Here is a 24295-nt window from a genome sequence, read left to right as displayed (position 1 = left end):
CAAATCTATTGATCTTATAAAACAAAATCTATCTTCACTTAAGACTGGTTTAAATACAGCATTATAAGTTATAGTAGATCACAATAAGGAAAACTGAGGGCGTACTCACACTAGGCCCAGTTGCCTTGTACCGTGCCCAAGCACGATTATCCCCCCTCCCCACTCCCCCGCTGGCCTGCTCTTACACAGCATGAGCCGGAGGACATTTACATCTTCACTCATTCCCATACATTGATTTGTTTGTGACGGCCCGAGACAGTATCAATGCCACATATTGATATGTTCCTATTTAAATCCTATTTAAAATCGTAGTTGATTGCAGAGTGCTGCGCATATATTCGCGCAGTACCTTCTCTCTCTCTCATGAACACAGCTGCACAAATATGTCCAACACAACTGTCAATGTCGGAGAACCACCTTAAAAAGGTTATTAGCAAGCATGTAAGGAGCCTAGCTAATAAGGAGACCTGTGTTAACGTTAGATCACAGCAAGGTTGTTGAGCTAAGCACACTTTACATAGCTGGAAGTCAATATCAATGGTCATTCTATGGGAAGCACTGCACTCTTTTGAAAACAAAAGCGTCTCTCGCATGGCACAGTGAAGTTTGTGTTGGGGTTCGGCACGGCACGGAACGATCACACTGTTCAAACGAACTGGACTTTGTGGGTTAAACGTGCTCGGGCACGGTACGGATCGCCTAGTTTCGGTACACCCTGAGTCGCAAGAGAATAAGTTGATATTTCCTATTTGTGGGGAGGATAAGCCTGCGATATTGCACTAACATTTCATATCATCTTTCACAGGTTAACAAAATTGTGTTTAATAAAAAATTATCTTGTCTGATAGACGATACAACTGTTGTTTTTATTGAATCGTATTCATCTTCAGCCAATACAAAATAGACTATAACAGAACATGACAACTATATCCACAGGGGGATCACAAAACAAGAAAAATAGTTAAGTCTTTATACATTTGAACTATTTTAAATTATTCAGACTATATAATGCTTCAATATAATGTATGATTTATTTAGAAATGTTGTATTTGTAAATTTAATATTTTCATATAAAGATAGAGGTTCAAATACACTTATAGGCTTTTCTTTTACAGTGAATACAAATCTTTTCATAATAAAATATATTTCTTTTTCATAAATATGTAAAGTCATGTTTTTAAAGAAATATTCTAAATCTAACCAAAATAATTTGATTAATAAATAAACATAAAATAAATGACAAATGCTTTCAGTTTTGTTATTGCAAAACACGCTTTTCCTCAACATCCATCCTGAATCTTAATACAGCTAGTAGCTTATTTGATAAACATATAGCAGTAAGTGCAGCGGTAACGTCAGATCCTATTTATGCTGAAAGTCGGCTGTTGTATTTAAACCCTACGCGGGTTCGGGAGCTTCATTTGGCTATGAGGGAGACTCCGACCAGAGTTCACCGTGTCAAGAGTGGAAATACTAGTTTTGGAAAGGCCCATGCTGTGCAATCATGGTTTGGACTATGAAGACTGACTTTGGTCAAGAGTTTATTGTTGGAGAGTTGTTTATTTTTTATTTTGAGAATAAATGGATTGACATGTTTTAATTTAAGTTAAAACTTTTGAAAGTTTATTATTTTACCTTATTATATTTTCGTGACAAGAAAACAGCATGACAGCAACATGTGTACTGAACAACCAATGGTGCGCCAACAACTAGTCAAAAACCACCTCTGAAAAAGAAAAGACTCATCAAGTTTAAACAATGTTCATTCACCGCTGGCATTTTGGGCGCAGCAAGTCTCAAATTGGACAGTGAGGTGGGCTGGACGCGATGACAGACGGCGGAGGTCGATAGCAGATTAGATTAGATACTCAAATGCAGGTCTAGATCAAGTAAATAGCGGTAACGGTAGCTAACACACACGTAAGATCTACAGTTATCAAAATGTGTGCCCAGCATTAAGAATAAAATCCAATGCACTGACGTTTTGGTTTAAAGTAAACAAGGACTCGAAATGAGAGACATTTGGGTAGGTTTTACACAAAGAAATTAAAGTGTTGGTTATGCTTTATTTCTGATTTCATGATATTTGAATGAAATATGAATGAAAGTAAAATTCATGAAAATCATCAAGGTTACGATGGTATTAAGGTATCACCTGTGGTGTCTGCTAAATCTCAGATTGATAATGAGGAAACAGCTGCGTTAAAAAAACTAAAACTTACAACAAAAGAACTAAGACAATTGAAATTAAGTAACGCTGCCAACATCATACAAACAGTTCAAGGTTTAATCTGTGAGTCTGGTTATGAAGCTTAAATAAAAGGTAGCTTCAGCAAATATGAAGAGTTAATTAATGAGGCAAAAGCTGCACATTACAATCTGCTTGTGTTGTTACCCATGGAAGAAAAGGAAAAACTATCTGGTTAACAGCAAAGTGCGGATGAATTTTTCCAGTTTGTGGAAAATAATTTTAGGACAAATAATGGTACTACTGAAAATGTTCACCTTGAAGATGAAATAAAAGCAATGGACAGAGTGTCAAATGTTCGAACATTAACATCATCATGCAAATCATTTAAAATCTGCACCAGTGAAAGATCATCAAGTCAATCAAGCAAAGCTTAATTTAAAATTGCAAGCTGAAGCTCATTTGTTCTTTACCATTTCCTGTTGCAAGCTATTTATCAAAGCATTTTTAACAAATGCTTTCAAAAAGTGATGGGGACGTGTCCCCAGTGTAAATAACACAGATGCCGACACGTTTTATCCTATTGACGTTAGCCTACATTATTTCCAGGGTGCTGCCTGTATAAATGTGGGCAAAGTTATAAAATTGGCAGTTTGGTGTGTCCATAGACTATATATAAAAAGAGTGTGTACCACTGCCAGATGCCACAGTGTGGCAGACTAGAAAAAAGACCCGCCCTACTCTGCCTATGATTGGCTGTTGGGTTGAGGCATTAGGAGTGACTGTTGGTTAGGCACAGCCAGTTGTAAAGTTGCAAAGCTCATGCTAGAGAGGAGAGGATTTGGTAAATAAAACGGGTAGCCCCCCCAATATGTTTTCTCATCAGATCTGCACAAATCACGTAGGTGACCCATTTTGGTTTCAAAACAGCAAATATCGCTGAAAGGTGAGGAGTGTGCATGCCTGCAAAAAGCACCTGGGAAACAACCAAGTAATGTAGACACAAGCAAAAAAGCCCTCAGTACTTTAATCCTGCTGGAAGGATCGGCCTCAACAAGCATCTTGATTTATTTCTTTTGCTCTCAGCAGGACACTTGTGTTGTTTGAGATGAGCCTGCCGAGTGAATCTTTTATCACAAATGCTGCAAATAAATGGTTTCTCCCCTGTGTGGGTTCTCATGTGATTGGACAAATTGCTTCTGCGACTGAAACTTTTTTTACAAACTGAGCAGCTGAAAGGTTTTTCTCCTGTATGAACTCTGAAGTGTGACGTCAAGCTTGAACTTTCAGCAAATCTTCTACCACAGACAGAACAACTGAAGGGTTTCTCTCCTGTGTGGATTCTCATGTGCCTCAAAACATCTCCTTTACCTAGAAAACTTTTTTTACAAATTGAGCAGCTGAAGGGTTTCTCTCCTGTGTGGGTTTGCATGTGTTTGGATAAATGGCCTCTGCGACTGAAACATTTTTTACAAACTGAGCAGCTGAAAGGTTTTTCCCCTGTATGAACTCTCAAATGTCGGGACAAATGTGAGCTTCGTGTAAATCTTTTACCACAGACAGAACAACTAAGCGGTTTCTCTCCAGTTTGGATTTCTGTGTCTTCCTCCAGATGTCCCCTGTGGCCAAAGCCTGTAGCACATTCAGAGGAGCAACTTGATGTTTTTCCTGTATTACATTCCACATCACATAAAGGTAATTCGTAGTTTTGCAGAGGGTTTGAACCTGACTGAGGTTCCCTGGTCTCCTCCCAATCACAACTGTCATCAGTCTCAGGTTCAGAGGAGTCTGACGTCTTGTCATCAGTATCTGGTTGTAAATGTCTATCTGGATCTGAGTTCCTGGCTGGTTCTGGTCCTCCACAGTCCTCTCCATCAGCCTCTGTTTCCATCTGTTGAGTTAGTCTTTGATGAAGCTGTGAGGACTGAGGTTTCTCTTCATCATCCTCTTCACTCTTCACAGGGACAGGAGTGAATGTGAATTTGGTGGTATCATCCTCCTCCAACCATTGAAGCTGATCTCCCTCCTGACTGGACCAGAGTTCCTCATGTTCCTCTTTAATGTGTGGGGGCTCTGGTGGGTCCTCCTGGTCCAGACTGGGGCTCCACTCCTCTTTAATGTGTTGGGGCTCCGGTGGGTCCTCCTGGTCCAGACTGGGGCACCACTCGTGCTGCTCAGGGGGAACCTCTTCTTTATTCATAAGCAGCTGGACATCTGTGGAGAATAATGAAATACATAAACACGTTTTTTAAAACTGTCACTTTCTGGTAACATTTAAACCATTGACACCACTACTTTCTTAAACATGTGGAAAAATTATACACATTTTGTATAAACATATGTGGAAGGAGGGCTGGGTTAAAAAACAATCTCGATATCTCACAAACAAATAGGAAATTCGCTTCTCGTTTTTATCTTTAGTAGCGCAACGTTGTTCTGGTGTTTACCAGAGCTGCTTTTGCTTTATCCTGTTTAATAGAGATCTAATAGAGATCTACTGCAGCAATGCATTCTTTTTGAATTGTCCGCTATCAAACAGTATTATAATAGCCTGTTTTAACATTCTACTGTTGCAGTAGCCTACATTTATTGTAAACTGTCCCCATAAATAACTGCACGTGCTTTTAGTATTTTCATGATACATAAAATTAGTTTATATTGATTCCATTTGTAATATTTTCTTATTGAATTGTTGAAATTGTATTCACTACCACATGAAGACACACTCTTTCTGATGACAAAAAGTGGTTAAATTGTAAAACATATTTCACAGGGACGTATCCGTTGTCTCTTCGCCCAATATCAATGTATAAATGTATCAATGTATCATAACTGTAGGAAGCTTCATCAGGAAGTAGTAACTTCAACGGTAAAAATGTCAAAGAGGAACAGGAAGGTGAAGAACCTAAACAGGCAAAAATGTGTGCGTTGCGTCAATGAAGACACTACATATCCGTAACACGCCCACTCTGCGACACTAGTAATTTCACTCCGGTTTACTCTGTTGCTTTCCTTATCCTCTGGCCCTTTGGGGACATCCTCATCCAAGAGGATCCTCAATACCGCTGGTTCGTTAGTGCTCCTGGCTGTGGTAACGATAGTCGTCATGGTCGTTAGAGTCACCCGTGGCCAACTCTGAACAACTGTTGTTGGTATCTTCACCTGAGGCCAAGTGGAAAGGCTTGTTCAGATTCCTGGGAAGTGATGAAAGGACCACATTGTAAGTGGGGGATAAGTGGTGGCGTAGACCCCCTCCTCTGTTCAGCGATGGCTTCTCAGCCCGGTTGTAGATGCTTCTTTGACACCTCTTTCAAACCATCCATCTTCTCTGTCTAAAATGTGCACCTGATGATCCTCAAACGAGTGTCCTCTGTCCTTCAGATGTAAGTAGACTGCAGAGTCTTGACCTGAGGAGTTGGCCCTTCTGTGTTGAGCCATGCGTTTGTGTAGTGGTTGTTTAGTCTCACAGAGTACGGTCTAGACCTGCTCTTTTATGAAAAGCGCTGTGAGATAACTGTTGTTGTGATTTGGCGCTATATAAATAAAACTGAATTGAATTGAATTGAATAGTCTCCCCAATATACAGGTCTGTGCATTCCTCACTGCATTGGACCGCATACACTAGATTGCTTTTCTTGTGTTTGGGTGGACCAGTATCTGTCTTGGTGTGTTCTTGGGTTTAAAAAAACAGGGATGTTGTGTTTATTGAAAATCCTCCTGAGTTTCTCTGATACTCCAGAAACGTATGGAATCACAATGTTGTTGCGTTTGACCTTCTTTTCCTCCTCCCCTGTAGTGTTCCTACAGTTGCCCTTGACCTCAACCTTCGTTGGAGAACTATGACCTTGCTACAAAAATAGATCTTCTCAGGGTATGAGCAGCTTTACATAAACCTAATATAATCACTATTTCTGAATCATGGCTTCATAACAAAATCACTAATGATGAGGTGGGAATTGATAATTTAGATAGAGCTGATAGGGCATCAAGAGGAGGTGTGGCTACTTATGTTGATATAAATCTGGTCTCTGAGTGTGTCTCTCCCAATGTTGCGCCTACTAACTTTGAGTGTCTTTTTATCAATATCATCTTTCATGAAAACAAACAGCTTACTATTGGAACTATTTACAGACCTCCCTCTGCTCCCACTGATTCCTTAAATGGTATCTTGGCTACTATTAATTCTCTGGACAGACACAATGAATTGATCATAGTGACTTTAATAATAACTGGTTGGATCGGACTTCCTCAGGTGATAGAAATCTTTTAGGTAGTGTAGGCCTTACTCAGCTAATTACAGAACCCACGAGAGTTGATGGCCGTTCCTCTACCTTGCTTGAGTGGATTCTTGTTTCCAATCCGGATAGGATTATCAAATTGGGAGTTTTATCAGACTGCTTTAGTGACCATTCTATAATATACTTTATCTGGAAAATTAAACTACAGAGTTCCCCCTATAAATATATCACAATAAGGCAATGTAAAAATAAACTATTCAAACAAAGGAATAAAGCTTGGGCTAAATATCACTTCTCAAAACATGAATCTGATGGGACAATATATAGACAGTTTTTGAATAAATGTCAAACTGAAACTAGGAATGCTAAATCTAATTACTACAGAGACTGTTTCTCCCATGATTTCAACAACCCTAGACAATTCTGGAATCACTTAAATAACTTTCTTAACAAAAATTAAAAAAACTTCTGTAAAACAAATATGCAAGGATAATTACATTTTTTCTGATCCCTTGCATATAGCTCATGCCTTTACTCATCACTTTTGTAGTTCAAAATCTGTTTGCTCTGATGGTTTGGCATGTTCATCTAATTCTTCCATGCCTGCTGGCTCTTTTTCCATTTAAAAAGATCATGCCTACTGATGTCTTTAATGTATTACATGACCTTAAATTAAAACGCAGTGCAGGACCAGATGATCTTGAAGCCAAGTTTATCAAAATTGCAGCTCATATATTGATGTTTCCTGTTGCAGATATTTTTAATCTATCACTAACTACCTGTAATGTGCCACAAATTTGGAAAGCTGCAAGAGTGAGACCAATCGAATGTGAATAATTATCGCCCGATTTCTGTCATTTGTGCAGTTGCTAAAATATTTGAGAAATTAATTTGTAACCAACTCACGGAGTACATTAATAATTATAACATTTTATCTCCACATCAATCTGGCTTCAGATCTACTTCAACTGCTCTCTTAAAACTTACAAATGATGTCTTCTCGGGTTTTGATAATGGTCATTTCATTGGTGCTGCTTTCATCGATCTCTCAAAGGCCTTCGGTATGGTTGACCATTACCTTCTACTGATTAAGCTTAACTCTATATATGTGCTCTGGTTTAATTCTTATTTGCATAAGAGACGTCAGTGTGTTGTTTACCAAAGATTCCAGTCATACTATTTAATTGTTGATAAAGATGTTCCTCAACTTTAGGCCCCTTACTTTTCGATCTTTATCAATGACCTGGCACAAGTTTGTTCTCATTGTAATTTAGAGCTTTATGCTGATGACACTGTCATCTATACCTCTGACCGTGATTTGCTGCAAGTTCAAGGAACTCTTCAATCTGACTTTGATAAAGTACAACAGTGGCTGTTCATTAATAAACTTCTGTTGAACATGAAGAAATCCAGCTCCCTGGTGTTTTCCACAATACAAAATCACCGTTGTGCTTCTTGTTTTGAAATAAAGTTTTTAGATGGATCCCTTATGCAGAATGTGGAGGAATTTAAATATTTGGGCCTTTGGCTTGATTCCAACCTTACCTTTCAGATATACATTGACAATATCATTAGGAAAGTATATAGATGTCTTAACACTCTGTACAGATCAATCAATTGTTTTTCAACGCAAGTCAGAAAAAAAATTATTTCTCAACTGGTAATACCAATCATTGATTATGCAGACATAGTCTACACTAATACCTTTGAGTCCAATCTTAGACCTCTTAATGTTGTATTCAATTCCCTTTGCAGATTTATACTAAACTGTCCAGTTAAAACTCATCATTGTCTTATGTATCACTCATTAAACTGGCTGCAACCAAAACCACGAGGGGATTACCACTGTATTCTGTTTATCTTCAAATGTGTTTATTTCAATTGTCCTGCATACCGTAGACAGCACTTAATACCTTATTACTCGACATACCCACTTAGACACCTCCAATGTCCAACAAATTTTACGGTACCAAGGTCGTTTTCTGTAGCTGGTAGGAGAGCATTTCAATATAAGGCCCCTCAAGACTGGAATAACATTCCTCTTTTCCTGAGATCTATTTCCACATTTCGCTTATTCAAATCGTCACTTTTTTCTTTTGTTAAAACTACATGCTCTTGTTATTAAGAATACCAATGTAGTATTACATATAAATTGTTTATGTAGAAAATATATATTAGTATGTATATGAACATGACTTCATTCTCTTTATCTTGATTTTCTTTGAACATTCCAATGTGAGATGTGCATATTGATAAATGACGTATTGGTTGTTTAATGCACTCGGCTGATTATTTGTCAATATACTTTAATATATGTGCTATGTCAATTGTGGGGGTAAGGGCAGGTGAGCGAGTTTTTGTTTTGTATATATGTCTGTGTTTGTATTGTGTTTGTATATGTGTGGTTAATTTTGTGTCTATGTATGTATGCTGCAGGACCCCCTTGAAAATGAGATGATACTTCTCAAGGGGTTATCCTGAAATAAATTCAATTCTGTCTCTCTTCAGCTGTTGCTATCCAATAAAAGGCAAAAAGCCCCAAAACTGTCTTAAAATATTATTACCATTACTTTACATCTCTATGTGGAACATCCTTAAGGTTTGCCCGTTTCCATCTCTGTATAAACACATTTAGGTGGAATTATACACTATTTAAACATCACAGTGTAGTTTATGTGCACTACTGTCTATAACCAGTTTTCATAACACATATACACATTACTGTCTACATGACAGTTTATGACCAATGTACACCGGCTGACTACAGTATTATAGTATAGTATTATAGTGGAGCTGGTTTCCAGCAGTTTACAGTGAGAATAAGCAGTAAAGTGTACAAACCTGCTCCAGGCTTGAAAACAGCGTCCAGTAGTTTGCGTTGTCCACAAAGTTCCTCCTCGTTCTCCACTTTAGACATTTTTACTGATTCACAGCAGCTTTTCCTCCAGACTGTTTCCAGCTAGCAAGCTAAGCTAACTGCATTAGCTTCGTAGGACAGCGGGAGATAATTCAGATGTTAAACATGTTCAGATAAAGGGAACAGCACAGAGTCTATTCAGACAGCTCTATCTGGACATTTGGGCTCCGTGAAAAACACAGTTTGGTCTCTATGGAAGCTGCTCCGACTGTGAGGCCGAGCTCCGGCTCCGGCTACTTCCTGCTAACAAGCTAACTTCCTTTAGCATTCTTGGCTAACAGGAGATGAGTCTGAGGTGAAACATCCCGAAAGTTTAAACAGAGTCCACTTAAACACGTTTATCCTCACATGCAGGCTCTGCTGCTGAACTCCGGCTGCATCTCACGGTAACGAACCCGCTTTAGCATCGGAGGTACATCTGCTTCCACTTGTTTTCTGATTTTCACAATAAAAGTGTCCAGGCCCGTAACGACGCTGAAGTAACTTGATTCATAGTTTAGGGGTAACATTGCTGAGCGACCCCATCCACATTTGTACCTCTTGCGCATTCAGACCAACTGTTGTAAAATCTGTGAGGCATTTTAGGAAAAACCTTAGCTGTCTGAAACACATTTTAAGATTTGTACAACTTGTATATGTGAAAAGCATTTTATTGAACTGATCATTCTCAAGAAGGCACGTTTAAAGGGGTTAGTAATGTCTGTTATGAACATTTAATCAGAATCAGAAAGAGCTTTATTTTTTACACATACGAGGAATTTGCTTAGGTGGTAAGGGGCTACACATAGACAACCATACAGTTGATATAAATAAATGTAGAAATATAAAGATGGAATAAAGTACTAATTTGTTGCTTATCAGCTTGACCTTGCCAGTATTAGAGATTATAGCCTTTCAGATTGTGTCTGTCTGATCTCACTGCTGATCCACAACATGCTGCCAAAAGTTCTTCATTTGCTCCGTTTATGAAAGTTATTAGACAATACAGGACACACCATACAATATCAGACATGACAAAGGTGGGATTGAAAAGACAGCAGTTTACTGACTTTATTATAGCAGTATCATATTAAGACTAAAGTTAGAGTATAATTCAGACAGTTAAATGAGGATTTTGATCTAAAGGATCTATTGTTTATGTTTCAATCTATATTGGCCGATATATCGTTATTGTATTATTATATTATTAGGATGAGTGTTTTACAGCCTCCTCAGTTATTATAATGATGTGTCAGTATTATTCATTCTAATTCATGTCCTAAACTAACTTTGGTAATTAATGTTATTTATTCCTGTAAAAATGTGTTCTAAATTAGCTTTATAAAGCAACGAAATGAGAAGTCCATTCATGTCATAAAAAGTTCTTAAATAATAATAATAAACTAATTAATGTTAAACTTAATTCGAATACCAAAATACACGCTAATAATATCCAGCCTCACATAAGAAAAATGAAAAGCATTTAGTTTAACAGTTGTGACAGGCGGTGTAAAACGGACTTGGGAGCAAGTAAACAGATGAAGTAATCATGTTTGTGTCTCTAACCACAGGTTTCTTGTGTAATGACACCATCAAGTGGGTAAAAGCATAATCGCATACGATTCAGTTTTTACTTTCATAACCCGTCAGAGACGTCTGTGTTTTGATTATGGTCAAATTATCCCCACAATTTACTGTATTTGCTGAATATACTGGGCATGTTCAGTTGTTTCTGGAACCAACACGATTGATCTGTAGTCTGTTTTGAAATTAAAGTAAAATGAAAGTGAATTCCATGTGACTCAAGTGTTTTGCTGGAGAAAAATTAAGCATGTGCAAAAGGACCTGAAGACATCTGTCCCATATGAAGGTTTTCCTTCTGAAACAGCTTCCCCTCATTAGCATCTCCTACAGTAATACAGTTTCATTTCAGTGATGAAACTCTTTCAAGCATGTTTTAAAGACACATCTCCATGTTTCAGTAGAGTTTGAGCTGCTCATGTTTTTCCTCCTATAACCCCCTGTTCCAATCTCTGCCTGCCTTCTCTTCCTTCTAAGGATCATTCTGACAGTGAACCATTTCATCAGATAATTTATTTATTGTTGGCATGTCATATTATGTTGTGAAGTATTACTTAGGACACTTGGTGACAGGAAAGGGAAGGCACAGGGGGAGGGAGTGCATACAGTTTTCATCAGACCAGCAACAGAGCAACACGCTACAACTTACAAAATGTATCTTGGGATTTTCATCTATTCAGATCAACCCTACCTGTGCATTTAACTAGAAAACTAGAAAAGGACACTGGAAAAGTTAAACAACTCATTACAGTTTGGACATCAGCCTTCAAAATTTAACAACTTCAGGATCAAAGACCTCAAAAGATCTCAAGTTAACTGAGTGATTGGTTGGGGACACGTGAGCTTTTCACTCTGTCCTTTCAAGGACAGGACTCCCAATGGACAGTTCATGTCGATGCAGCAGAACCAGAGGTACTGTCTTTTGATTTCTTCTGCCTCATCAACAAAAGCTCTCAGCAGTCAACTAACACTCGAGCAGAATCACATTGCCTACAAAAGTTACTATAGAAAAAATTAGATGAGTTTATTAATATGATCATCAGGGTGGACTACGACCTTTTTTCTCATCATTAGACAGAGGAAACAAACAGAAACTGCTTGTTTCAGGTTCCAGGACATTTCCAAGTCACTTCCTTCATAATGATGATTTACAGTTGGATAATTTACAGTTAATGCTATAGAGAATCTATAAATGACTTTTGATCCATAAATCAACACACTTTAAATTATAGCAGTACACATTTGAGTAACTTGTAATTGTTTACCAAAACACAATGGGACATTTTACAATGGATTGACATTAATTAACAGAAAATTAAAATAACACCTGAAACAATTCAAAATATTCTTTTATTCACTGGAAGATTCCTGAAACGTTACAGACTGGAATGAGCTGGTAGAAAGGAGATGTTCATCATCTACCCGGATTATTTGTAGTTGATCATTAAAATAAATGAAGTCTGTGTCACAGTTCTGAACTGACCAGTGTTGAGCAAAGTCTTGCACCGAGTACTTTAATCCTGCTGGAAGGAATCGGCTCAACGAGTAGCTTTATGGCTTCATTTACTTCTACTGTTCTCTCTCTTTAAAAATATGAAGCCAGTGAATCGTTTACCACAGACTGAACTACTAAAGCATTTCTCCCTAGTAAATTCTTTTCGTTTGGTTAACTGGTATGCCCCAGGTCTACATCTAATGGATTTATTTGTGTATTTTATTACATAATATTTATTTACTGTGTACTTTCACCACATACTGTGTTTGAGTATTGCAAAATCATGTATTTTTAGCTCACTTCCCTTCACATTGCTTGGGGGGTTCATTTTATCTAGTTTTTCCTTCTCGTATTTTTATCCAAAGAAAGTTGAAGTCAAAGGCAACTGGACCTGACTGAAGATACTAGAAGACCTTTCGTTCCTTTCGGCTCTGTAACATCTTCTAGTATCTTCAAACAAGTCCAGTTGCCTTTGACTTCAACCTTCTTTGGATAACTATGACCTGGATGACCGAGAATCTTCACAGACTTCTTGTACGCTAACGTTTTCTGTTAAGCATTCTGCGACTCGTGTCTGTGAAAAGTATTTTACAAATAAAGTTTACTTACTTACAGTATACATTCTCATGTTTTGGGAAAAATGTCATCTGTTTTTGAAACTTGTTTAACAAACTGATCATGTGAAAGGCTTTCTCCTTTATGAACTCTTAAGTGTCGGGTCAAATTCGAGCTGTGTGTGAAACTTTTACTACAGACAGAACAACTGAATTGTTTCTCACCTGTGTGGATTCTCATGTGCTTCACAACACCTCCTCTCCCTTGAAAACATTTTTTACAAACTGAGCAGCTGAAAGGTTTTTCTCCTGTATGAACCCTCAAGTGTGAGGTCAAACTTGAGCTTTGTGCAAATCCTTTACCACAGACAGAACAACTGAAGGGTCTCTCCCCAGTGTGGACTCTCATGTGCTTCACCACATCTCCTCTCTGTTGAAAAGTTTTTTTACAAACTGAGCAGCTGAAAGGTTTTTCTCCTGTATGAAGCCTTAAGTGTGAAGTCAAACTTGAACTTCGTGTGAATCTTTTACCACAGACAGAACAACTGAAAGGTTTCTCTCCTGTGTGGACTCTCATGTGCCTCACAACATCTCGTTTCTGTTGAAAAGTTTTTTTACAAACTGGGCAGCTGAAACATTGTCCTTCTGAATGAAGTCTCATATGAGACATTAAGGATTTCTTCCCAAAGTATCCTTTACCACAAAATGAGCAACTAAATGGTTTCTCTCCTGGTTGGATTCCAGTCTGTTCCTGTAAATGTTGCTTTCGGCCTAAGTTTGTAAGGCATTCAAAAGAGCTACTTGATGTTTCTCCAGTATAACATTCCACATCACTTACAGGTACTTCATTGTTTTGTAGAGGGTTTGAAACAGACTGAGCTTCTCTGGTCTCCTTCCAATCACAACTGACATCAGTCTCAGAATCAGATTTTGATGTCTCATCCTCAGTATCTGGTTGTAAATGTTTATCTGGCTCTGATTTCATCGCTGGTTCTAGTCCTCCACAGTCCTCTCCATCAGATTCTGTTTTTATCTGTTCAGTGAGTCTTTGATGAAGCTGTGAGGACTGAGGTTTCTCTTCATCATCTTCTTCACTCTTCACAGAGACAGGAGTGAATGTGAACTTGGTGATATCAGCCTCCTCCAACTCTCGAAGCTGCTCTCCCTCCTGAGTCTTCCAAAGGTCCTCCTGTTCCTCTTTAATGTGTTGGGGCTCTGGTGGGTCCTCCTGGTCCAGACTGGGATTCCACTCCTCTTTAATGTGTGGGGACTCTGGTAGGTCCTCCGGGTCCAGATTCGGGCTCCGTTCCTCAGTAATGTGTGAGGGCCCTGGTGGGTCCTCCTGGTCCAGACTGGAACTCCACTCCTGTTGCTCAGGGGGAACCTCTTCTTTACTCACCAACAGCAGTTGGACGTCTGTGGAGAATAATGAAATACATACACACATTTTAAGAAAACTGTAACTTCCTGTTAACATTTAAACCACTGACACCACTACTTTCTTAAATGTGTAGACAAATGAGTCACTCGAACTTAAACTACAAGTTAGGGCAGTCACAATGTTTATACCTTGTTTTATACTATAATGCATGTTGAATTAATAAATGAATGCTTCAAAAATTCGACACGCACATGAGGGGCGTAACGGTTCAAGCCATGTTTTATGTGGTTTTATTTATATGTTTTTTTTTAGGTTTGCTAATTTTAAGTTACTATATTGCATGGCTAATGTGGCTAGCAGGCTGAGCAATGTTGTAACGTTACTATCTGGGGACAGTTGAGTGAAATTGTGGGAACGTTAAGCCTCATTGGAAGCCATCCCAATAACAAGAGTGGAAATGTTGGATGCATATAACGGTTTTTCATGTTGCTTTTTGTTGAACTTCAGCTTAACTGCAGTGCAGCTGTTAGTTGTTAACATTATACGGAAGCTCACTTTGCTCTTCACATGTGTGCTGTGTGATGAAAATGTAATTGATAGACATGCGCTTAAGGTAATGATATAGCTACATGTGAAAAAAAACATAGTCAAACTGCCGGAATTAAGTTGTTTGGCAATTTTATGTTACTAACTAGCACCCAGCAGGTAGCTTGCTGAGACCACAAAGCTGTAGTCAGTGTTTTGCTGGGCAGTAAGTTGAGATCCACAGATACACTTAATATGCATTTCTACATTTATCATACATGAAGTCATTGGTAAAAACACAACAAAAATGACAATAATACCGCTTACTGTGCTGTTGAGGCACAATAAATGACAATAGTGGAAATGACTTACCAATGACAGCCCTACTACAAGCATATCATTTGCTTTGCATTTTGTCAAAGCAGAAATACCATAAAATGACTGCAATCAAGGCAGCTGCGACTCCATGCTCATGTTAAATGTGCATTTAAACCCACTACTCCTGAGTTCAGATAAATCTCTCAGCTGGAGATAGAAAAGTGTTTAAGAATGTACACGAAGAACGAAATAATGTACACGTGAGCTTCTGTGTGAGAAGGGTTAATCATTTTTCTCTAGATGTGATATGTTTTATGTTCATGTCTTGATAAAATCATACAAAGTCCATAAGTGTCTTATATGTAGTAACATCCATTCCACTTTTTTTCTGCCTAGAGAATTACAGGCAGATGCCTCTGTCAAATTTGGTCCTGCCTCCAGCTTTGAACAAAACTTGACGCTGTCTTCATGGTAAATACTGTTTTCAAGCAAGCGTTTGCACTTAGAGGATTTTCTGTCATTTGTAACTGCAATTGCGGCATTATGTTGATGTGGACACTAGGGCTGGATCCGAATATTCGACCGTTGGGTACACATTCGATTTTCAATTTTGAGATTCGATTATTGATGTTTCTTTTTATTCCTAACCTCCGACAACAGCAGTGAACGTAACGCTCCAGTTCACATCAAAGGGACAATGAAAAGAAGCCCTCAGCTGTGTGGGAGCACTTCAAACTGAGTGATGACAGCAGTAGTGTGGAAGTTATGGCGTTTATTCATTTTACAATTGCTTAACTTCATTACAGATCATAACAATTAATAAGTAGGCCTAAACTGCAGGCTACCACAAACAAAACACAACACAATGAACACATTTAAATAATTATATTAGGCCAAATGTAGAAGAGCATTTAGTCGCTATAATAAAAATTAATTTTGCATAGTGTTAGATTTTGTTCCGCTACCGTAAATACCGCTCATCTGTCTGCTCCGCCTGGACCCCCGCCTGGCTAAACTATTCCCGGATTCTGCTCTGGACCTGCTCGGATCAGACTCTCTCACTCTGGACTCTCAGCTACGGTTCCCCCTGCTCTGTACAGGACCCACCAACCCGTTTCGTCATGCATCTATTTTCACTCTGCCTTGCTCTTCACCTGCTCAATATCCAATCCCTTTATATTTCTCTTTTAAGTCCTCCCTTTCTTAGTCCTGCACTTGGGTCTGCTAGCCTTGCCATAAAGGTGTTGGTTAGAGCTGCCCTACCCTATACAAAACACACAAATAAAGATGGAAAGGGTTACAAAAGTATCTCTAAAAGTCTGGATGTCCATCAGTCTATAAATGGAGAAAGTTCAGCACTGTTGTAACTCTCCCAAAGAGTGGATATCCTGCAAAGATGACTGCACAAGCACAGAGCAGAATGCTCAATGGGATTAAGAAGAATCCTAGAATGTACGTTAAAAGATTACAGAAATCTTTGGAACATGCTTTGAATGCTCTGGAACATCTCTGTTAATGACGCTAAGATACGTAAAACACTAAACAAGAATGGAGTTCATGGGAGGACACCATGGAGAAAGTCACTGTCCTCCCAACCTGCAAGTGAAAAATTCATTAAAATATGTACTTTTGAATGAATTATTCATTTTATTATCTTTCATGTTCATTAGCACATGTTGTAAACAACTTCCAGCTAAATGTAAAAGCTGACAGTTAAATAACAGGTGCTGATTAATTGTGATTCCTAATCTGAATAACTGATTATCCCTTAAATAATCAATAGATTATTCGACTGTCAAAATAGTTGTTAGTTGTAACCCTACATAGTACTTCAGTACAAATATGAGGTACGTGTTCTTAACTTGAGTATTTTCATTTTCTGCTCCTTATACTTCATTATATTTGTCTTACAACTTTAGTTACTAGTTATTTTGCAGATTACAGTTTTTCATTACACTTCCTGTCGTTTGTACGCAAATAGTCAGTGAAAATATTTCACTTTTTATCCCCCAAAATTAACATCTTTTCAGCGGAGACGATACATTTCTGCACCTGACAACGTTTACTGTTTACTGTCATACTGTAAGTACATGTTGCTGATAATACTCACATACCTTTTACTGAAGGAAGGTTTGAATGCAGGATTTTTACTCGCAGTGGAGTATTTTCACAGAGTGGTATTAGTACTTTTACTGCAGTAAAGGCAGTTTACAGTGAGAATAAGCAGTAAAGTGCACAAACCTGCTCTGTGTAACCGGACTTCAGGCTTGAAAACAGCGTCCAGTAGTTTGCGTTGTCCACAAAGTTCCTCCTCGTACTCTGCTATCGTTCTTTCAAACAGCTCAAATATCTCTTCAGCAGCCGCACTTAGTCGCTGCTGGACAAAAGCTCTCAGCGTTTGGACTTTAGACATGTTTACAGCAGCTTTTCCTCCAGACACACTCCGTTACAGCTCACGCGCTGTGTTGATAACTCACGTTCGGGTCCGTCTATTTCCAGCTAGCAAGCTAAGCTAACTGCATTAGCTTCGTAGGACACCGGGAGATAATTCAGATGTTAAACATGTTCAGATAAAGGGAACAGCACAGAGTCTATTCAGACAGCTCTATCTGGACATTTGGACATTTGGGCTCCGTGAAAAATACAGTTTGGTCTCTATGGAAGCTGCTCCGACTGTGAGGCCGAGCTTCAATGTTTGCCACAGGAAGTTCACTTGCTCTTCTTCTTGATTGGTTTTGTGGACAGACTTCAAATTACCGTTAAAGTGTATGCTGCCACCTGCTGGACCGGAGTGTCTAACATCAGACTTTATAAAGAAGTTTTGTTGTGGATATTAAAGGTTTTTGGGTGAAATGATGAAATGATATGGACCCCCCTAAAGTCCAGCGGGACTTATTGAGGACTACTTTTGCCTCCCTTGCAATATATTTAATCTTTATTATAGATAAGATACTTGCCTTTGGTGTGAGAGACTGAGGTTCAATTCCCACTGTGACCCATCCACCATTGTGTCCCTGAGCAAGACACTTGACCCCTTGTTGCTCCAGTGGCGTGCGACCTCTGACATATATAGCAATTGTAAGTCGCTTTGGATAAAAGTGTCTAAAGCTAAATGAATAAATGTAAATGTAATGTAAGACGTAGATTCTTCAGATGGGGGTTGCACTAATCACTTTAAAATCTAAGTGAGAAATGGCATTTCATTCTTTTATATATATATATATATATATATATGAGCGGCTTTACTTTCCTTTGCTTGCTTCATTAGACTTTAGTGCAGTTTAGTGACTTGTCCAACTCCTTAGGCTAAGTGTTTACTATTTTTTATTGTCTTCTATTTGGACTAAACACAGGAATGACCAGCCTCACATGTGACTGAATAGAAATGACGATAAATGATGTAAAACGTGTTTTTTGATGACAGACTCTCCGACTCTCTCTGACTTTAATTGTCTCCATAATACAAGTTGATGGGAGAAAGAAAAATCTTTCTAATAAATGAAGAATGTTGTATGTGGGGCTTCTGTTGATCAGACCTACAATGAACTCAGATTTTACATGAATCATAAAACAAATCAAATATAAGACTTTGCAATGATACACTTGAGTTTAATGTTATCTGTCGTGATGTATCAGATCAGTCCGAAACAGCTGCAGCGTGTAATCAATATAATGGATACCCAATAAGGGGGCGTATCGGTCAGTAAAAGACTTCCGTGAAGGATTCACTGGTGTAGCCTCGCTCATAGCTCATCAGAGATTGATCCTCGGTCCTCGATCCTCGCTCTTCAGAGCGCAAATAAGAGCTTTGGGACAACAACTTCCGACTCAAGTGACGATCGAGGAGCGAGAAAAGGACAAATAAGAGACTTGAGAAGCACCCTATAACATACTTTTGTATAATTCTCACTTCCCCCTGATGGTCTGAATAACTCACTAGATCTGCCACTAGTCAATTTTTAGAAATATAATCTCTGTGCGTTGGAAAAAAGTAGGCCCTATGAGGTGGATGAGATGGGAGGACATAATCTTTCAAAACTTAAAAACACATTAGTGTTGTAGTAGAGAATTAGAGCTTTAACATTTGTTTACCAAATACATTGACTAGATGCTGACAGACATAAGTGGTTATATTTTAATTTCTGGATCCAAATTTTTGTGAGGAACAATTCAGTAGTCGTTCGATAATGGTCAGGACATGTCCCTACCATCCATACTAAATTCGACTCCTTTAGCTTAACATGATCTTGCACTATATATTTCAGCTGAAGGCGACAAACAACTCATTTGAGGGGCCTGTACCACGAAGCCGGATTGGAGCTTATCCAGATAACTTCAGGGTTAATCCTGGGTTTTCAGTACCATGATGATGGTTCACTTCTTACCGGGCTTCATCTGCTGCTAACCGCTTCTTTTATGTGAATGTGTTCATGTGTGGATTAGGAAACCTTGGACAGACTTACCGAGTTCATAACCAGCTTTGTGGGACCCTTAGCCCGATCCTGATTGTTAGGGTTAGTGAAGCCAGATAATGAAAAGATATCCTGGGTATGTTGAACTCGTTTTGTGTTAGAGGGCCCAGTTCTGAAGAAGTTTAAGTGTGTTTTTCATTTGATTCATGAAAACAAAGCAGCACACATTCAACCATCTTCAGACTGTGACATCACTCATTCAAAGTGCCAATCAGTGAACAGATGATAGATCAATAACTGCAGCTGGATTGTGTCTCGTTCTCTCATCAGATTCCTGTGAACTCACACTCGACACAAACACAGTAAACAGAGAGATCAAACTGTCTGACAACAACAGGAAGGCAACGCGTGTGAAGGAGGATCAGTCATATCCTGATCATCCAGACAGGTTTGACTGCTGGAAACAGATGCTGTATAGAAATAATGTGACTGGTCACTGTTGTTGGGAAGTCGAGTTGAGAGGAAGAGTTTATATATCATTGAGTTACAGAGGAATCAGCAGGAGAGGAGACAGAGAAGACTGTGTGTTTGGATGGATTAATCAGTCATGGAGACTCGACTGCACTGGTAGTGGTTGTTAAACCATTTAACACTATAACAGAGAAACGTACATCTCCCCCATCTCCTTATCCTTCTTCTCTGTCTCTAACAGAGTAGCAGTGTATGTGGACTGTCCTGCTGGCTCTCTGTCCTTCTACAGTCTCCTCTGACACACTGATCCACCTCCACACCTTTAACACCACCTTCACTGAACCTTTTTATCCTGGTTTTGGGTTCAGTTCTGGTTCCTCAGTGTTCAAGTTATTGAAATAAATTCATCAATGAACTTTATACAAAGTGATTCTGTGTGATTGAAGAGATTCCTCATGTCCATTGTAAACTTCTGCCACTTCCAGTCCTTTAAAGATAGTCAAACGTGAGCTGCTGGCCACCATTTGATACCAGATGGTGCAGTGGATGATTGTTTGGGTGGTGTTAACTTAGTAAACACAGGAAACCTCAGTGGAGAAACTTTAATATTTACCGTTATGTGTGCAAGAATGAAACAAAGCCCACTCTGGTGCAACCCATTTAATTTCTGTTGAAAATATGAAAATACAGTTTTAGTCAGAAGCGTTCTCTGTGGTGTGCATTCTTGGACACACCACATACCGACGACTCATTCTACTTTACTTGTGTTAGCTATTGATACCGTAATATAATAACTCTCTAGCGACCATGCTGTGCTTGGCAGGAATAAAATGACCACACATCTCAGTAACACTACAGAATGATTCATGTAAGTGACACAGTAGTTTCAGTCAGCTTTCACTTAATTAAAAAAAGAGGAGGGGTAATTTTACCTGTCATTTCAAAACACACCGTGCCACAATACCAGTGACACCACCTTTAAGCACTGTTCAGTAACCTAGAAGTTTGCAAAGTCAAAGTAGATTGTTGGGAATTAGTAATCATCTGAAGAAACTTGAATATCATATCTATGTTCATGGGAGATCCTGCTTTTGAAGTTTCTTAATTGTTCTTGTTAAGGTAAAGCATCAACCCCATTATCACAGGTAAAGTATTTTTGTTACACCTGAGGTGAAGTTGACCAGAGGAGAAGTTGCTCTGGAGCGGGGAGCAGAACTAAAAATGGTTATTACCCGTTTATGTCCCCTATTTTTAAAATACTTAGTCTTATCAGTTGCTGGAAGGTACCACACACCTTTATGAATAAAACAGATATGATCCACTTAAACAAGTAACAGATTGTGTAAATTAAATGTCACACATGTTATTATAATGCACGTACATTAGGGATGAAACGGTTACGGTTTAATGATAAACTATGGTGATATTCCTGACTGTTATAATTACCATACACATTTTAATTACCATTAAAAACCAGGTTCGATAGCCTCGCTTTGATAAACCTACGGCAAATACTGTCCAGTAGTGATGAACAATTTGATCCAATTGTTTAGAAAATGAGTTCATTACTCAAAGTGCAAGGCTGCAGTCAAATTAGGCAGGCTAGTTGGTGGACAGGATTTTAATTACATACACGCACGTATGCACACACCTCGATGAGCAGTGTTGGAGAAACTAATTTACTTTTGTATAAAACACATTAAGACTGAACATCATGTAGCATCATGTAGGCCTATTGTGTTATTGAGGAAAGATATGGGAAAATATGCCATAGGTTGGGTGTGCTTGTGTAACTATGGCAGGAGGTGATTGTGTGGCATAGGGAACACATAAAGATTTTGAGATGAGGCAGTGCCAGTGAATCACCTGATTGGACCGCACAGAGGCTGAGAGTACAGAGTGTGAGAGAGTCTGATCTGAGCAGGTCCAGAGCGGAATACGGGAATATTTTAGCCGAACGGAGGTCCAGGGAGAGCAGACAGTAGCAGAAAGTAACACACACATTATGCAAAATTTGCTTTTAACTTTTATCATAGCATAGGCCTAATAAATGTTCTTTTTCTACAATCGGCCTAATAATTATATAAATGTGTTCAATATGTTGTTTGTTTGTTGTAGCCTACAGTAACTTTAAAATGTAGGCTATTTCACTGTTATAGCTGATGGGTCACAAATTATTTTAGAACATTACAGCCTGAATTGTTGTTATTAATTGTATTCATACAGTGTTCATCATTTAAAGTATTATTTTAGAGGGTAGAAGTTACGATCACAGTGTCAAAACTCTATAGCTATTGTCATCATTTAGAGTGCTATTTTATAGTGTAAAGTTAGGATCACAACGCTGAAACTCCATAGCTCTGAGAGTGTGTGGTCCTCTCTGTGTCTAGCTGCCCGGAGGCAGTAACAGTAGCACATGTGTTTGTCAGCAGGCACGTGTGCTCTGGAAGCAGGATGAGACAGCAAGGCATCATCAAAAACACCAGCAGAGGAAAATGTAGAAGCAGAATTAGTGAAAATTGTGTTACAAAGCAGACATCAATACAGTAAGAATGTCCCGTCTATAGCACACAGCACAGGAAACCCTTAATCAATATTAATAATAATTATTAATCATTCTAATCAGTTTTATTATCATTAATCAGTATGTAATCATTCTTGTATCATCATTTCCTTTAGTATTAATCATTAATCATTCTTAATCATTTTTACCTAGATGTGCTTTGGTTTTTCTTATAAGTAGTGAACTGTAGTCATGAACACAGAAACAAGCTCACTGTGGTTAGATCCTTGAGTGGGAGGAATGACTGCAGGAAGTGGCTGCAGATGTTTCGCCTTGTCCAGCTGTCATCTACTGTAGATTATGACCATAGGAGAGGCTGCAGGTGTGAAAGATCTGCTGACACTGTGTCAGTGCATGCTTTGGTCTACTGTTATCTACTGTTATCTACTGTTATCTACTGTTGTTGTGACAACACGAGGAACTGCTGAGGTGTTAATCTGCTAACATTAAGACTACATGCTTAATTACTGATTAAGGGGGTTTGATTGTCAACTTCCAACCTCTGGTTATTATAGCCAGTGTGAGCTTTGAGTGAACTTGCTGAAGGAATTCATGCTTTGCAAAAACACGACAGAGGATGACCAAAAAACTGTCAGATGCTTGGTAAAAACACAACAGACAGATGAAAAGCAGAAAGCAGAAAGCATAACATCAAGAATGCTGTAAGAAACCAAGCATTAATGGGAAATGCTACTTTACTTATGTTATTCTTATATTAACTGTTTAAAAAATACGATTTTGTGTGATTTTAAGCATGCATAACCTTTAAAAAAACACGGTGAGACTGAAGTTGAAATGTAAATGATGAACTTCTTATCCAGTAGTATAAAGATGCAGAAAGTCAACAATGCAGTAATAACTGACAGCTGAGGAACAGAAGAAAAGAAGTTCATCATGAGGAGAGGAGGGCAAACCAGTGCAGAAGAGATACTATATATAAGACTGCAGACCACAGGATGGACTTCATGCTCCGACCTGCAGGGATGTTGGACGGGTTTATCTGTCCTGTTTTGGAATAAACTCTTTTGCACCGACTCTTGACCGTCTCCAGAGGAGTTTTTGACTGCAAACTTATTGACTATAGTAGAAAGTTAATAGAGTATTTTTTGACAAAGTTTATAAAGCTGACTGCCTACACTGGAGTTAAACAGTACTATGATGGTGAATAAGATGTTGGTTAGTTGAGACGGTGTTAACTTAATTGGGGGTTGGTGCGCGTTTGCATAAAAGGGGAGTTTTTTTCACAACGGCGCATGCTCTGTATTTTCCCCAGAAGAACGCACGTTGATAGTGTCAGGAAATGAGGATTTTAAAGACGTTAACGGTTAACTCCAACATCATGGCGGCCGACAAAGCCAGGGAGGAATGTTGTGGCATCACATGGAGTAAATTTGTAATTATCTTCATAGTGTTATTGTAGGTTAATTGTTTATTGTGTATTTTATGGACTATTCTTTTATGTGTAATATCATTAAGATGTAAACTGCACATTATGTCCATTGTAGGGATGCACAATATTGGATATTGGCCAATATTCAATATGCCGATATGTTCAAACTCATTTTGGTCGAGTTTTTTGACTATTGTTGTATTTTTTGACAAAGTTTTATTAAGTTAGTGAAGGTGGGGACCAGGGTTAACTGGCCAGCCTGGTCGTACATCTGACCCAACAT

General features: G+C 38.6%; 2 protein-coding genes and 1 pseudogene across 6 annotated transcripts in view; 1 reads left to right on the top strand and 2 right to left on the bottom strand.

Annotated features, from left to right (window-relative positions):
* The window catches only part of LOC119902760 (zinc finger protein OZF-like), a 64461-nt gene extending 46578 nt beyond the window's left edge, over nucleotides 1–17883 (bottom strand). Inside the window, exons 1-3 of one of the 5 annotated variants that reach the window (XM_038719425.1) lie at nucleotides 17488–17663; nucleotides 9268–9322; nucleotides 424–4402 (exon numbers count right to left, since the gene is read on the bottom strand). In XM_038719425.1, coding sequence (XP_038575353.1) covers nucleotides 3207–4402; nucleotides 9268–9322; nucleotides 17488–17589 — 1353 coding nt within the window. In that variant the 5' untranslated portion in view covers nucleotides 17590–17663 and the 3' untranslated portion in view covers nucleotides 424–3206. The other 4 variants (XM_038719278.1, XM_038719154.1, XM_038719402.1 and 1 more) reach the window with 4 other exon arrangements.
* Nucleotides 1–24295, top strand: part of LOC119887775 — an 878746-nt pseudogene that overhangs the window by 620464 nt on the left and 233987 nt on the right.
* Nucleotides 1–24295, bottom strand: part of LOC119889520 (NLR family CARD domain-containing protein 3-like) — a 237846-nt gene that overhangs the window by 17858 nt on the left and 195693 nt on the right.

The sequence above is a fragment of the Micropterus salmoides genome, unplaced genomic scaffold (assembly GCF_014851395.1).
Source record: "Micropterus salmoides isolate LMB-PRFRI ecotype aquatic unplaced genomic scaffold, ASM1485139v1 Ms_hic_scaffold_1, whole genome shotgun sequence".
In the NCBI taxonomy this organism is placed as follows: Eukaryota; Metazoa; Chordata; class Actinopteri; order Centrarchiformes; family Centrarchidae; genus Micropterus; species Micropterus salmoides.
The sequence above is the reverse complement of the archived record's forward strand: the minus strand, read 5'-3'. Positions and strand labels throughout refer to the sequence as shown.